The 17,645-nt window shown below is 36.7% G+C and overlaps 1 protein-coding gene across 10 annotated transcripts in view; it reads right to left on the reverse strand.

The window, feature by feature from the left end:
- The window catches only part of Dlg1 (discs large MAGUK scaffold protein 1), a 193,860-nt gene that overhangs the window by 57,209 nt on the left and 119,006 nt on the right, over positions 1-17,645 (reverse strand). For 9 of the 10 annotated variants that reach the window (XM_028753793.1, XM_028753792.1, XM_028753786.1 and 6 more), the window contains 5 exons: positions 10,563-10,613; positions 8,467-8,591; positions 6,772-6,941; positions 5,068-5,204; positions 2,013-2,157 (listed from right to left, as the gene is read on the reverse strand). In XM_028753793.1, coding sequence (XP_028609626.1) covers positions 2,013-2,157; positions 5,068-5,204; positions 6,772-6,941; positions 8,467-8,591; positions 10,563-10,613 — 628 coding nt within the window. The remainder of the gene's footprint in view (positions 1-2,012; positions 2,158-5,067; positions 5,205-6,771; positions 6,942-8,466; positions 8,592-10,562; positions 10,614-17,645) is intronic. The other variant, XM_028753788.1, reaches the window with a different exon arrangement.

Genomic DNA, 17,645 nt, shown 5'->3' on the forward strand with positions numbered 1-17,645 from the left:
ACTTTCTCACTGAGAATTCTTTCCTCACCTCAGTTTACTTTACACCTACTCCTTAATCTCCCAGAAGAGAACTTCCTTATCACTGTACTTTCCAATCTCCAGCTCTGCATTGAAAGAACAAGAATGAAGAAGGTAGTTGTTTGAACACTGTTGGGAAGGAAGGATAAAAGAACTGGAAGTACAAAAGAAGTATCATCAACAAACCACAGAACCTAAGCTGAAAAACCCATTAGGAAAACCAAGCTATAAGGAGGCAAAGAAATGAAGTCAGTATGAAGGTCAAATAAGGCTAAACGGATAGAAAAGCAGTGACTGAACTAATGGTTGTGAATGACTTAGAACTGTTGTAGACGCTGAAGGTATTTATGACAGTTACTGAGAAGCTTTGTGTGCTAGAAGTACTTAGGTACTCAAGCTGAACTAGAGGGCAGGAGAGAAAGCAAGCAGACACCAGGATCCCATGGTTTACACGAGCTAGCTTAGCTTTCATCACCTTTAAGAACAGCAACGTGAATAAAAGTGGCAAGAAAGAGAATACAGTATTCAATGCAGACAGCCCGATCGCTCTATAAGGAGACTGCAATGGTTATACTACAAGGAAGAGGCAGTAAGCTGAATGCAAGGCCTGACAAGGGCTTAGGAAGGCAAAAACTATGAAAAATAAATACAAATGCTTAAAAAGCCCGCAAAATGAATTCTTCATGTGTTTCATTACTAAATAAATATAATTTATAAGTATATCCAAAGTGTATAATTACAATTGACTGAGATGGGGAATAGTTATAAAATATAAAGATGAGCTAGCCAAGGTGAACTACAATTTTCTCATCGTACCTTATTAGCTCATTAACAGACTGGAACCAAGAACAAACAGCTAAATATCCATCAAAGCTAATCAACAGACATCGGCTATTACTTACTACTATTCAGGATTAGCTCTTCTACCTAAAATTGCCAGTCATTATCAAAAAAAGAATTAATTTCATAAAAATATTGTTTTGTTTAATGTTTTCCTAGGTAGTAACCTGGGTATTTGTAATATATATTTGATAAAAATTAGGACATTAACTATCAATTTATAGAAGAGCTGTCCCAAATGTGCACATGGCTGTCCTAAAGAGGCAGTATTCAAAGAAAGACTAATACCTGAATTAATAAGCCAGATTCTTTAAATTGAAATAAATATATACAAACTCTTTATGTAAAGTTTATGAACAAGACCAAGGACATGCAAGAGTTTTAAGCAATGACATGTTCTCATTCTTAAAAAGAAGTATACCATTTCTGTCAATTAGAAAGGCTGAACATCATTAAGAAATAATTCAATTATATTAAAGTCAGTGTTTTTCAAAGCCTAGACAATGAACCAACCAGAGGCATCAGACTTCTTCATACACAGAATAAACTACTTTTTATTTTTGTGCTCAAGCATATAACACGAACATGCATTTTTTTAAAAATACCTTTAGTAATTGTTGTTTACAGAAAACTTGAGAATCAGGGTGAGAACTAGTTTTATTATGACAACTATGACTTAACAGATAAAAAAGTCAGATTAAAGAATTAGTGGTTCTCTTAAAATATTTATGTTTTTAAAAAAGATTTTATTTTTAATTGTGTGTTTATGTGTGCTTGTGCATATGGGTGCAGGTGCCTGAGGAATACAGCCGAGAGCAGTGGATCCCTGCAGCTGGAGTTACAGGTGACTGTGATGGGGTGCTAGGTACAAAAGTTGGAGCCTCTGTAAGAACAGTATGCTTTCCTAATTGCTGAGGCATCTTTTCTGCCAATTCTCTCTTTTCTTTTAAGACAGTCTGTAGCAGAGATTGCAAAAATAAGTTATTTTTGCAATGCTGATTCTCCTGTCTCCATCTCCCCAACACTGGGTTTCTATGTGTATAGTATTTTTATAATGTTTAATTTTTTTTATTACACTGTACACTGGTAACATTATAAAGAGCATATTTGTGAAAATAAGACACATGTAAGCAACCTTAAGCTAACACACTTACAATTAGTGATGTCGGGTGGTGCATAGCCATCATTTATATACATACTTGTTGGTTTTGCCACTTTCAAATAAACAAAATCAGATGTATTCTTTAAGGCAGTCACTGCTTCTTCATGAGTAACTTCTTCTAAACAGACACTGTTCACCTACAAGGAAATAAGAGATAATATTTGAAGACATTTTCACATGCTTCCTGGTTTTTAGAAGAAAACAATTACCCAAATGATGTGGGATATGAGAGAGTGATTCATGGAAAACTAAGATATGTGGAAAGTAAGATACGTATCTTTACTTCTATGATACATGGAAGTTGTTTTCACATATGTTCATGAAATAGACAATTTTGATTCTACCTTCTTTGCCCAGCCTCAACTTTCTCTCACTAATTAAGACTAAATTAAGACATTTAGGGATGTGCTACTGCAGAATTTATACCATGACTATTGGTTTGTCGTTAAATGTTGTTTTCTTACTTAGTATTAGATCTGTAGCATAAGAGCTGACAAATTATTGTGATTAGATATACAAGGAAGGAAGATGATCTCAGAGTTTTAGATTTTAGCAAAAATTATCTGACATTTATCAGTCTTCTTTTACAGTTTAAACAATAAATTTGTGAGTATCTACCAACATAACAGGAGGCCCAAGACCTAGTTCTAAATCACCTTCATGACTTGAAGCTAGAGAGTGTGACAACAAAGGAGAGAGAGCTAGTGACAGTGAGACGAAGAACACCAAGTTAGAGAGGAAAGTGGGGAATGATGGAGGTCTGTCAAGCGCCAGGTAAAAGTCAATTAAAATGAGGCTTCAAGTTATCTAATTCAACATTGTAAGAACAAAGGCTTTATTAACTTTGAGACAAATGAAGTCTTGTTGCTTTTGAAAAATCAACATAGGTTGTTGGTTTCCTGCTAACAATACTGGTTCTGGACAAACAATAAAGCATTGTACACCTAAAATTAAAAAATAAAATTGAGGGCTGGAGAGATGGGTAAGTGGGTAAAAGACTAGTTACACAACCCTGACAACTTGAGTTAGATCCCTCAACTCAAAAGCAAGAAACCACTCTGATGTGGTAACATACATCTGCAATCCCAGCGTTCCTAAAGATGGCAGGCACAAACAGGAGACCCAGGGGGAAACTTGCCAGCCAGCTAGCCTGGAGTGTGGAGCACAGTAGCAGAAACTTGGAGAGACTCTGCCTCAGTGGAAGACAGACCCTGGAAGCTGTCCTCAGCCCTCCATACAGTAGTGCTACACAGGTACCTGTACTTGCACACACATACATAGAAAATAAAGAACACATACGAAAGTGAGAAATCTAATGGAAGTCTGTTTATGTTGGCAAGTGAGTATTTGTGGTGAAACCATCTCTTGCAGCTTAGGGAAAGACTGGCAATTATACTGTAAGATAGGAGGCGAGAGCCAAGCTGATAATGTTGGGAAAAAAAAGTTTTACAAGTGTCTAGAAAAACAATAGGGTGTTGGTCTTTGTTACTTAGTAATGTTACTAACAGAATACCCAATGAGCCAATAAAACCAATGCTTAAGTAATCAATGAAACCTTTGTGTAACAGAGCACACAGCAATTCTTAGTACCAAAACTATTTATAATATGCTCCCCAAGAGGAAATGACATAATTACAACTTTACGTCTTTACAAACGTCTCTGAGCCCTCCTGCCACTAGGCCTTGATGGCCAGCACAGTGCCTTGGCTATTACTGCTGTCACTCTGTCTCTTACCATTACCAGTTCGCTTAGCCTATTTTGTTTAGGACTGGGCATGGATGATGGAGCCCATATTTGTGAAAGTGTTAACATATCTGAAATGTTGTATTGGCTAGTTTTATGTCAAGCTGACATAAGGTAGAGTCAACAGAGAGCAGAGGGCCTCAACTGAGAAAATGCCTCCCTAAGATCCAGCTGTAGGGCATCTTCTTAATTAGTAATCAATGGAGGAGGGCCCAGCCCACTGTGGGTGGTGACATCCCTGTACTGGTAGTCCTGGGTTCTATAAGAAAGCAGGCTGAGCAAGCCATGGGAAGCAAGCCAGGAAGCAACACCTCTCTGTGGCTTCCTGGTTCTTGTCCTGCTTGAGTTCCTTTGTGATAAACAGCAATGTAGCATCATAAGCTGAATTAACCCTTTGGTCATGGTACTTCACTGTAGCAACAGAAGCCTGAAGAGACATGACTAGCCTTCTCTTCCCTTTCTAGGCTTCAGAGGACCTTATCTTCACCAGCACCTTAACTTTTTCTCACATTTCATTCTCCTAGTGAGCATGAGGACTAAGTAAGGTATTTGTTGATCAAAACTGGATAAACAGTGATACAGTCACAAAGTTAAATCCTTTATGAATGGATTTCTGCTCTAGGACTATGGATCCATCACAGTATCACCGTATCAAGTGAAAAAAGTATGAAGAAACTACACAGTCCAGCAGCCTCAGAAAGAGTGTCCAAATAATATTAGACTTACGTATGTGATTAAACCTTTTTATTTTTATTTTATATATTTTGTGTGCATGTGTGTGTACACGTGCATGCCTGATGCTCATGAAGGTGGGAAGATGGCATCAAATTCCAAACCTGGGTCCTGTAAGAATGAGCAATAAGAACTCCCAACCACTGAGCCATCTCTCCAGACCCTGTTTAAAGAATTTATGAGAAGAAAAGAGAAAAAAATACACAAAATTTTTGGTCTTCTTGTTTTGGGAATGAGTAATGACTTCACTGGTTATAAATAGCTCAGTTAAAACAAAAGAGGGTCACACATGACCACACACTGCACTGTAAACTTAGACTGTGACTTAACAAGTTTGTGCATTTCAAGATTTCAACTCTTTAGGAAGGAGAGATGGACAGAGTTAGGAGAGAGGAGACAGGAAGATGGAGAGGAAGAATCAAGATGAGCATAGAGCTGCCAGAGGAAAAGGCAGTAACACCAAGAATCACTGCAGTTTGACAAGGGTCGTCCAGAGTTCACTCAGACTTCAATGGTTTCAGAATGGAAAAACAGACATCAGAATGACTTTCAGAACACTAATTATACTCACTGCTAGAAGCTTATCTCCAATCTGAAGCTTGCCATCCTTGTGTGCTGCACCTCCTTCAATTATTTTGGTTACATAGATGCTGTTATCACCAGGAATGTGCTGATTTCCAACACCTCCAGCAATGCTGAACCCAAGACCTGGTTGAAATACACTTGTTTAATTCTCATCAATAAGGTGAATTAAAGCCCAGAGGGAAAGAATATTAGAAGTGATCATTCCATCACACAGAAAATTATTTATTTAGTTTTCTGCTTTTAAAATCTTAAGTTTAGAGACTGGAGAGGGGTGAGTGGTGAGGAGCACTGGAGGAGATGTTGGTTCCCAACACCCACACAATGGCCATAACCATCGGTAACTCCAGTTCCAGGGGATCTAACGCCTTCGCCTGGTACTCAAGTGGTACAGACAACATAAAATAAATCTAAATTATTTTTAAAACCTTATATTTTTATATAAATTCAGGCATTTTAATAGTTACAAATACTCTTTTTTCTCTGGATTTCTTCTTAAAGTCTTTCTGTAAATGGATTTGAAAAATCAACAGAAACATAAAATTATGCTTTAACTTCTACTTCCATCATAATTATGCTTTTTACTAATACTTTAATATTTTCATAAGACTGAAAAAAAATCAAAATTTTGTTTATACTAGGTAGAACATCAGGCTTTAAAATGTGAATATTTTCCTCAATAGTCTTGAAGTTAAAAATTAAAATAAAATAACAATTTCCGCAGTTCTGAAGTCTCATTTCATTTCCAAATTCTCCCCATTCCCTTGCTGGACTCCTCCTTCCTCCAGGAGAACAAGGACTAACTAGAATTACTATTCTACTTATCTCAGCAGTGTGTTCAAATTCAGAAATCACCTTCCAGTCCACACAGAGGTAAGTGCCATGTCACACACTAATACTGTCTTCTTTTAAATCTGACCTATACTCTACTGTGAGAGTACTTTGTAGATAATCAAAAGTTGATATAATCATTATATATGTTTTCAAGAGACAAGTATTTAATAATAAGAGTCCTTAACAACAATAACAAAAACCCAATTTACCAGAAAAAAAAAGAGTCCTTAACAAAAGGATACTTAAAATGGATACAAACAAATCTATTCTAAATTAGAGGGCTGGTAAGATGGGTAATGGCAAAGGTGCCGTCCACCAAGCCGGACAACCTAAGTTGATCTTAGGAATCCACACAGTGGAAAGAGAGAACTCCTGCAAACTGTCCTGATTTCCATATGCACACTGTGGCAGATCACTCCTTCCCCAAATAAATAAATGTAAGTTTAAAAAATTTAAATAAGTAGAGATTCTGTTCCCCATTGTTTAAAAGTATTAAGGATAGGCTACCAAACAGCAAGAGAGCCTGTTTCAAAAGGTAGGATGGAAAGTGACAGAGGAAGACACTTACCCAAGTGCATGCACGGGTGTGTATATGGCATGCACACAAACACTATGTACATAGGTCGCATAGAACATACATTTCATTGTATACACACATAACAGTAAAATGTGTAACAGTACATGGGAATACTATAGGACCACTCTAGGAGGAATACAGCCACTGTAAAACTGTAGTTGAGACAAAGAGCACTGAAAATAACAGGCACATCCTATGAATCATCGCAGATTCTGTAGAAGATAACAGTGTGACAATCTTAGGGTATAAAAAAAAGTTTAACTTGTATTTCTCAATATGTACCTTTAGGACCTTTAATGAGTTTTATTTCCATGATTTTTTCTGATGCTGGCTTTCGCCTTTTCACATATAATCGCACAATAGACCCAGCTTCTTTTAATGCCTCAACTGCTTTGCTGTGGGTTACATCACGGACATCTGCTTCATTTACTCTCAGTATACAGTCATTTACCCTGATAAAAATGTAAAACATTAAGACATTAAGTACCAATTTTTAATTCTTCTTTTTGATAAAATATTTATTCTAGAAAGCATAAATGAATAAGATACGCATTAAATTCCAATGTATAAATTTACTCAAGCCATCAAAAGAGAAAAATAAAAAGATTGACTTAAAAATATTAGAATATTTCTTATGTACAGATAAAGATATGTGATAAAATTAGCAAACATTTTACACTAACCACATGCTAGGTACTTCCTTAGTATTTTAATCTTTAAAACAACTTGTACCAAGTATTTTTTTTAACCTATTTTAGACATGGAGAAAATGAGACATAATGAATTTTAATATAGTACTCTCAAGGCTATAAATAAGTGACAGAGCTACGTTTAAGAATAAGAAAAATGAAGCTCAAGAACACTTAAGGTCAGTTAAGCTAGTCAGGTCAGAACATAGTATCAAAACTGAAAGTAATGGACTTGGCCAAGATAAAAATTTTATTTTTTCAAACTTGAAGTGTAGAACTAATAACTTACTTCTTGAAACTTATGTGTAAAGATCAGAAAGTTTAATTCAAAGTTCTTTTATATAAATAACATAATTTGGCATGGAAAGTTAAAAAACTTTTTTTGTTCCTATTCTGAACATTTTCAGCTTAGCTCTGGTTCTGGCTCTGACTGCATGGTACTCCATTAGAATAAAATGGTGGTCATTTCAAATGAGCAGAAAGGAGAACAAAACACATTTAAGATTTAAAACTCATCCTGACAAGTGTCTATATCTAATTAAACTTTATAAAGATATCTCATACACAACTCAATGATGAGTACTTGGAGTGCGCTCTTCAGTTAAACAAGAATCATATTAAATTCACATAGGTCGCACAAACAAAATGGCAATAACGTAAGACTAGGAAGTAAACGCACAGATGGTCAAAGTCCTAATTTTTATGGCAAATGTTACTAATATACTATCTGCAATACCAGTGAGAAGTTCAGTTTAAAATCTAAAGAGCCACATCAAGTACTAAGAACCATCAAATAAGATGTTGATTTAATGCCTCATAGATTATAAAATCCTTAGTTCCAACATGTCATTCTATAATTACATATAAATACAAACCCGGACCAACCAAAGAAATTGGAAAAAATGCCAGATTTTTGGTCCAAGAAAATAACATCTTTGTAAAAGACAGTTTCTAAGATAAAATACTATATAAATCCTATGTAAGTTTATGTTTCCCAAAACAGAAAATAAGGTAGTTTTGTGACTTTGTTTGTAAACACCAAAGACATGACATCTATAAAATTGGTTACAGACATTTAAGCTATCAAAATGCATTATTCAGAGTATTATTCTGCCTAAGACAAAACTGACTTCCTTACAGACAGAAACAATACAAAGAGCAAAATTATCTTTGAGTTGGTCATTTACATCTGGCCTGAGCATCTACCTCCATTTAGTTGTTATTCTGTTCCTTCTTTGTGTTAGTCCTTGTCTTTTTTCAACATCACAACATTAAGTTTAAGACATACCGCAGTCTTCCATCCTGGGCAGCTGCTCCTCCTGTGATAATTTTGGTGATGAAAATACTTGAGTCATCTCCAATGTGTGGGTTGTCTGTACCTCCTGCAATGCTGAAACCAAGACCCGAATTTCCCTAAGGATAGAGGGGAAAATTCCAGAAAGTAAGATCTAAGCATTTAGGCTCTAGAAACTATACTGAGATAGGAACTATACTAGAAAAAAGGAAATGCACAGGTAAGAGAAAGGTTCTGTATCAAACATACATGCTTTTCATAAGGAAAGATGTCTTCAGAGGTAATTACTGCTTAGTAGATGAGGCTGAAGAAAATGAACTGAGTTCTTCAGAAGCCTAATTTGAAGTTCTTTTATTACAAGTATGTGTAATTTGTTAATTACTCTACCTGAAGAGGTGACACTACAAATTTCTTTTAAAATGCATCTCATTCATGTTTGATAGGGCAAACTTCTCCCAAGAGACAGCATATGATCTTTTGCTAACTAATTAATTAGTATGTTAGAGAAACTGTAGCCCAGAGCACCTCAACCCTGATGTAATCCTGGCCTTGGCCCTCCTGAGCCTGGGAAACAGATGCCATTATGCCATATACTGGATTATCAAATGGCATTTTGTAGTCCTAAAGCCCCATCTGACAATTTATGTCAGTGAGCTTTTCTGATGGCAAGCAAACTTTGACAACTGCCACTTTACTTTTATGCTTATTTTACAAACAGGAAAACTGAGCTTCTAATATCTGCACACAAAAAGAGGTTTTACTGCTATTGTAAGTCTATAAAGAGAAATATTACTTTGACCTAAGAAAAGATACTTAGAAATGTTTACTTTCTGCATGTAGCTTCCCAACAATTCAAATAAGTGGGTATATCTGATCTCTTACTAACTATTCATATTTAGTAACTTAAAAACCCAATTTCGCACTATTTGTCCCAAAATCCCAATATAATTAGTTTTTTCATATTAAATTCTTTAAAGAATTAGTAGGATTTCAACACAAAGATTGTAGAAAGCTGCCAAGAAATTTATGTATTCAAGTTTTCCAAACAGCGAAAAAATAAAGTCTATAAACTAAATATAAGAAACTTAAAGCACTGGGAGAGCATTAAAAGGGGTAAGTCAAAAAGTAGAGAAGTCATAAAATGCTCATGAAAACATATGCTAGGTTGGCACTGAGCCTGCTTGAGTGTCACTGAGGAACCTGCCCAAGCAAGCAGTGGCCTCAAGTTAAGTCCACGATGAGGGTGACTGTATGTGGGAAAGACCCTTGTAGTCCTACTTAACTTTCCTGGGCATCCATTCTGGCTTCAAACTCAACAAAATACAATTATCTAAGATTTTAGTTTTTAAAATGTAGATATTCTGCTACTCAGGGAAAGTTGCTTTTGTAGAACATTTAATTCCCTGGAGGTGCTTGCCAGACAAGGGCATTGTTTCTAAAATAAGACACACACACACACGCACACACACACACACTTTCACCTATGTATGTATGTGTATGTATGTGTATGTATGTGTGTATATATGTGAATCTGAGACAGTCTTAGGGAGCTCAAGCTGCCTTGAATTTCCCACTGAACTCCTGATCCTCCGGGGCACTACCTCCTAAGTGCTGAGAATACAAGTCTGCCACCACCCAGATAGCATGCTACTTTCTCAGAAAAATTCAAAAGAGAAAATTTAACAAACTATACTAGTTTAGAGCACCCTAAAGAAATAACTATATGGAGTGTAGTTTTGGTACCCTGGAGGGAAAACCAAAAACAACAACAACAAAAATAAAACGCCTTAAAAACTAAGGAATAAGAAATACAGACTTCAGCTATATAGTGGCCCATTAGTTTAAACAAATACACTGTAACAAAGGTAGATTTTAACAATGGAAAAGGCTGAGTGCAAATTAACTGGAATTCTCTGTTTTACCCTTATGCTTTTTCTATAAAGCTACAAAAATTTAAAAGATATTGAAGAAAAAAACATTCTAAAAATACCATGGCTAATTTCTGGTTTTGAAAGGCATTTCGTCCTTGGATTCTATGATTGAACAAATATTTAAAAGCTCAAATAACAGATTAAGATAATAGCTTTTACCCTTTCAAGTGTGATTTCCTCATATTCATAATCTGCATCAGTGCCATTAACCTACAGAGGAAAAAGAAAAGTAGCTTAGATATTCAGAATGACAATTCTGAAATGTCATGATAATTCTACATGATTTATTAATGAAAACCTGTTAACCATGATGGTGATTAAAAAGTACATCTCTATTTCAGTGACTTTAGACAAGACTTATAAAGAATGAAAGAGGGCAAATGTGATGATTACAGTATTACTATCATGACTTTCAAATATAGGAGGGGTGCATTTAGCTTTTACTATTTTTGAATGTTGATTTTTCAAGTCTACACAGCACATGCATTCAACTGTTCAAGGAGGCCAGAAGAGAGCACATTGGATCTCAGTGATTATAAGCTGCCAGGTGGGTACTAGGAGTTGAACCTAGAGCTTATGTAAGAGCAGACAGCTCTTGATTGCTAACCAATGCCTTACAGCCCCATCTTTCTTGTCTTGATCCACATAGCCAATCAGCTGTCAGCTCTTCCTAATTTAAATATTTTAACTTTTGGAAAACTATCACTTCTCCATTTTCATTGTTACTACTTTGATTCAGACCTTGTCTAAACATCTTCTGGAACACTGCAAATGAATGCCAATTAACCAGTCAAACCTAGATTAGTGTTATCCATTGCCTCAAATGTTTTATATTTTAATCAGACTAACCTTTTAAAAGTCCAGGCTGTGACTGCATAGGAGTTGATGTCAAAAGTATCCCCTCTCCAGGAAAAAGACATCGGGATGGGTATGGCCCTCATACCTCACTGGACAACAACAGGGGGACCGGAGCCATTACAAGGTCCCTTTCAATTACTGGAGGTCAGGCCTCTATCCCCACCTTCGCAAGATTAGAATCGCCACAGCCCTTCTATACTTAGAGAAGGGAGGAGATGTCAGGGGCAGCCCTGTCTACACACTGAAGGCCTAAAATCAGACATAGGCCTAAAATCAGCAATAGGCCTGTCATACATGTATACTAACACCAAGTCTTGGGTCTCTGTAAAAAAAAAAAACATTGAAATAGATGGCTATAAGCTATTGTAAACAGGCTGCTTTTGTGGAAATTTACCAGCCCGAATAGTCATAGACCTTGTAAATAGGTAGCCTTGGCAGACAATACAAACTTAGAAGATAAGGACAAGTGAGTCATAGGCAGAGTCATAGTGACCTGTCCCCTGAACCTTCACCTAGTCGATACTCGGTTCTGAAAGATATCTGCATTCCCCCTGAACACCCACACTCCAGTGTCATCCCCTTCCTCACATCCTGCCTTTCTGTGTTTATAACCCCTGTGTGAATGAACTATGATTTGAGAAAAAATAAATAAATTATTAAAAAATAAAAAATTAAATTAAAAAAAGGTGAGAGAAGAAAAAAAATAAAAAAAAAATTTATGGGAAAGTAAAGATCAATAACTGGTATTTATATTCCCCCCCCCAAAAAAAAGTCCAGGCTGTTAACACACTTGTTTCAAAACTTTTAGAAATTCTCCGTTCCTAAAAACTAAAATCTGTGGCTTTACAACCTTGGCTCTGTGTGAATTAACCCCCATCTACCACTTGCTCCCATCTGAGACACATCAAACATGTTCAGTTTATTCTCTATTCTCTTTAGAGGCACTCCCAAACTGAGTGTCCTTCAAATCAGATTAACCTAGGTTTAAACCCTGGCATCACAACTTCTAGTAATAGTGGGCTAGGCAATATTCTCAACGTAGGTTAAAAGAGATCGTGAGAGTTTTATTTCTGAAGATGACTCTATCTACTTACTCTTGTAGCATCACTAAATCTAACACCAAGGAATGATGAGTCGATTTCCCTTCCTCTAGGATTCAGGTTAGACCTGTGACTACCTTTAGCAAAGCAATGATGCTGGGTGGTTCTGAGTCTTGTGTACCTGTTTGTAGCTCTTGGCTTTGCCTTACAACTTAGCATTCCTTACAGCTTAGCACGATTTGAGGAATCTCAAAATGCTTATGACCAGACCCAAATGAAGGAAAACCAAGGTACTTAGTCCTTAGTCTCAGTCTCATTCTTAACCAAGTAGTCAGCACCACCTGCCATTCAAGCTTATGAGGGAAATTTAAGACTTTCTGGTTTTTACCAGTAACCCACCCAAAATTCTTGTCATCTAGTATTAACTTGTTATTAACCTTTGAGATTTATGACAAATAATGAATTACTGTTTTAAGAAATGATACCAGTGGAGTGGGAAAGATGGCTCAGAGGTTAAGAGGACTGACTGCTCTTACAGAGGTCTTGAAATCAATTCCCAGCAACCACAGGATAGCTCACAACCATCTGTAATGGGATCTGATGCCCTTTTCTGGTGTGTCTGAAGAGAGCAACAGTGTACTTGTGTACACAAAATAAATAAGTCTTAAAAATGATACCAGCTTTTACTGTGGTTAGTATACAACGACAGATAACAAAAAAATAAAAACAACAACAAAGACCCCACAACCTCCTCCTAACCAAAACATATGCTCCTTTGTTCTCTTCACTATGTGTAAGTTTAGTCCTGGTCTGTCCAGAAAGGAGCTTGTGTTTTTTTTTGAGGGCATTTGAAATCCATATCTACTTAAGAGACATGAGGAGGAAAAGGAGGAGGAGAAAGAAGAAAATAGAAAGCCTACAATTCCTCTCCCGCAATCATATGTAGAATTTTCATGGACCTATTCATATTCTCCAGATTCATCTATATATTTGACTTAGTATCACTCACAGATCAAAGGGAAGAGAAGGAAAAAGAGGGAGAGCAGAGAGAAAAAAATGGAGAAAACTGCACACGTTGTGGAATTTAGAAATAAAAGATTAGAAATAGAAGATTGATCTACAGTTATAATGTTCAACGGCTACTGATCACATGTTTATACTCAAATTCATATTGATTAAAACTCAGTGTTATTATGTTAGGTATATTTGTTGATATGACTTTGCTGTATTTTATCCTAAAGATAAATTCCACTAATCACAGTGAATGGTGTATTTTAGGTGGCTCAAACTTAGATATAGTGTTCTGTAAACTCTGTATATTTTCTTTTTAGATGATTGATTGCTAGGCATTTTATACTTTTGTCATAATTTATAGATTCATACTTTCAAGTAGTTACTGTTTATATCCTGGAATAATATTTATTATTGATAAATTAAAAATTATGTTTTTTGATACTGGTACATATAGGCCATAATAAAGAAACACAAAAAACTTAGTACGTATACTCATTCCTTCACTGACACAGACTTAAATTTTCTAATTATAAAAGCACTAATACAATCAAACAAGACAAATCCTATTATGTTAAAAGTTTATGACTTGGCCAAAGGAAGAGAACAAAAATGCTTAATTTATTAATATGCTTTAGTAATCTTTCCCATAGAGTAATATATTGACATTCAAGATTTTATGTATCAATATTCATGATTCATATTACATAATCTGAGTAACTAAACCTCAAAGCTTATATTACAAGCCAAAAATCTAAAATTAAAATGTAAAGAAAAGCAAAAGTTCTTCCGAATGAAAAATTAATATAACTAAATAAAAATTAACACTAAAGACTTTGCTTAAAATTTTCCCTGAATAATGACTCTAAGTTTGTAGCTGGTCTTTGCTACTTTGTGGGTTCTTCTCTTTCCCATCCTTTACCCCTAGTTTTACTCCCTATCACTCGATGGGAGGGAGAGAGAGAGGGAGGGAGGGAGGGAGGGAGGGAGGGAGGGAGTTGCTGGAATTTTCCTTTTGTTTCTTCCTTGAGTATGATGACTAACAAAACTCAATCCAACCCTGTCTCTCAGGGCCCTCGCATTTATATACCCTCTGAAAAGTTCCCAGAATTCCAAACGTAACACAGTCACAGAAACTTTGTACAGCTAGCAAATCACCTCTCTGGCTAGAGCATGAGGCAAATCATAGCTACTGCAAAGCAGCCCCAGAGCCCCATACCAGGAATTTAAATGAAAGCATTAAACTATTTTTGTTTTTTTAAAAGTTAATTTTAAATACTTATAACTATTAACTATACTACATATGGAAAAACTGAGGACTATCATGTAAGAAATTTATTAAATCTCAACTGAATAAATTTTTTCTAACATTTAGCCTTTAGGATTTGTCTTGAGAGAAAATTACAATAGAAAAGATGAGAGTGATTTCAACAAATTTACCTTTTTACTTCTTTAATGGAACTTGTAGAAATCTACATTTTTTTTTGGTCCTTACTTTTGCTTTACATTAATATTTTTATTATTTTATTTTAAAGTTTAACATTTATTGTTTTATGTGTGTATATCATGGAGGTCAGAGGATAACTTGTGGGGAGCTGGTTCTCTCCTTTTACCACGAAGTACTGGGGAGGAAATCAAAACCAGGTCTTTATGCTTGGAGACACAGACCTTTACCCACAAGTCATTTTTCCAGAGTAATTTTTCCTTTTTAAGGACAGAAAATGGATGGAGAGATAACAAATTTCAGTGCCAGTGAGGTTGTATGAATCTATACTTAAAACCTGACACTATTACTTAGCCATGGTGTGCTCACAAAAAGGGGCCTATCATGACTGCCCTATGAAAGACCCAACAAGCAGCTAAAAGAGTCAGATGCAGACATTTGCACCCAACCAATGGACAGAGGCTGCTGAACCCTGTGTTGAATTAGAGAAAAGCTGAAAGAAGGTGAGGAGGGTAACTCTGTAGGAGGACCAGCAGTCTCAACTAATCTGGACCCCCGAGATCTCTCAGACACTGGACCACCAACCAGGCAGCATACACCAGCTGATATGAGGACCCCAACACATATTCAGCGGAGGACTGTTGAGTCTGGGTTCAGTCAGAGAAGATACACATAACCCTCAAGAGACAAGGAGTTTAGCGGTCTGGTGGGGTGGGGACATCCTCGTGGAGACAGGGACAGGGAGGAGGTTTGGGATGTGGAACAGTCAGAGGGTGGACCAGGAGGAGAATAAAATCTGGAGTGTAAAAAAAAAAAGAATACACCATATTGAAAAACTAAAAGTTTACCTCCAAAAAAGAATAAATAAGGGTGTGTGGTTTTAGTACTTCTACTAAATATAGTCGTAAAAAAGCTCAAATCAGGGAAATAAGTCAAGAAATAACAGACATCTATATCTGCATTACAAAAAATCCAAAAAAATCTACACAGTATTGGAACTAACAAGTTCAGCAAAGCTACTGGATAAAATATTACTATCTAAAATCTTATGATACTTTTATTTACCACCAAAAGGAAGTATACAGCTTATATACTAAAAATTATAAAACATCATTAAAAGAAGTCAAAAGAAATAAACATTTTATAAAAATTGATTTTTTTAAAAAAATATGAGAGGTAAAACCATTCAATAAAGCAAAAGTATTCAGCAAATGATACTCATAGGAAAAGAAGTTTCTTTTTCCTACCCACGCCCTACAAAAATGAAACCAAACTAGATTAACACTTAAGTTTAAGAATTAAACCTTCAAAAATAGAAGAAAATATAAATGTAAATCCTTCTGATTCTGGATTAGGCAATGTTTCCAAGTACCAGAACTAACAACAACAACAACAACAACAACAACAACCAATGTGATTTGGACCTTGGTGTTTCAAAGGAGAGTATTAAGAAATTAAAATATCCAAAAAAAGAAAAAAAAAAAAAGAAAAAGAAAAAAGAAAAAAGCCGGGCGGTGGTGGCGCATACCTTTAATCCCAGCACTTGGGAGGCAGAGGCAGGCCTCTGAGTTTCTGAGAGTTCGAGCCTAGCCTGGTCTACAGAGTGAGTTCCAGGACAGCCAGGGCTACTCAGAGAACCCCTGTCTCGGGAAAAAAAAAAAAAAAGAAAGAAAGAAATTAAAATATACCATATTCAGAGGTTAGGCATGGCCCCCAGTTGTAAGATGGGGCCACTCACTCATCTCCAAAATTTTAACCCAGAATTGCTTCTGTCTAAAGGAAATCTGGAGACAAAGAGTGGAGCAGAGACTGAAGGAAAGGCCATCAGGAGACTGCCCCAACAGGGGATTCAGCCCATATGCAGACACCAAGAAATGCTTGCTATCAGGAGCCTGCTATAGCTGTCTCCCATACCGATGTGGATGCATACAGCCAACCATTGGACTGAGAACAGGGACCCCAATGGAGGAGTTAGAGGAAGGACTGAAGGAGCTGAAGGGGTTTGCAACCTCATAGGAAGAACAATAATATCAACCAACCAGACTCCCAGAGCTCTCAGGGACTAAACCACCAACCAAAGAGTACACATGGAGCGTCCCATGACTCCAGCTGCATATGTAGCAGAGGATGGCCTTATCTGGCATCAATGGGAGGAGAGGCCCTTGGTCCTGTGAAGGCTCGATGCCCCAGTGTAGGGGAATCTTAGGGTGGTAAGGCAGGAGTGGGTGGGTGGGGGAGCACTCTTACAGAAGCAGGGGGAGGAGCAATGGGATAGAGCGTTTGCAGAGGGGAAACTAGGAAAGGGGATTATATTTGAAATGTAAATAAATAAAATTTAAAAAGAAATTAAATATAATCAAAATGATGGGAAAATTTTGCAAGCCCTATACTTATAAAGGACCTGTCTACAGAGCACTGCAAAAGGTATTAAAGAACAACTTAACTAGAAGTGGGCAAAGGATCTAAATAAAAATCTCTTCCAATGTTGGGAGCCAACTCTGAGCAGAAAGCGGCTATCATCTTTGCAGCCATCTCAGGCCATATACCCTGACAAGAGACTTGTTTTCAACAGCCCACAACAGCTGAGCACACTCTGATAAACATCTTGTTTTTCTCACATATCTTGTTTTGCTGTTTAATGCCCCCAGCTGCAAGGCACATGTGGTAAAGTGTCTTCAGCTGCATTCCCCTGCTTGTGCTTATATATACCCAGGATTTCCTTTCAATAAAGGAGACTTGAACAGACTGTCTTGTCTCCATTCTTCGCGTCTCTTGCCCTTCCATCCCCACTCTCTCTCTTGCTAGACCCTGACCTGCAGGCTGGAGCAGCAGCTAGAGCCGGGAAAAAGTGATCCCCAAACGTGGGGCAGAACGGGCTGTTACATTCCA

The sequence above is a fragment of the Grammomys surdaster genome, unplaced genomic scaffold (assembly GCF_004785775.1).
Source record: "Grammomys surdaster isolate TR1022 unplaced genomic scaffold, NIH_TR_1.0 125956, whole genome shotgun sequence".
NCBI classification, from domain to species: Eukaryota; Metazoa; Chordata; class Mammalia; order Rodentia; family Muridae; genus Grammomys; species Grammomys surdaster.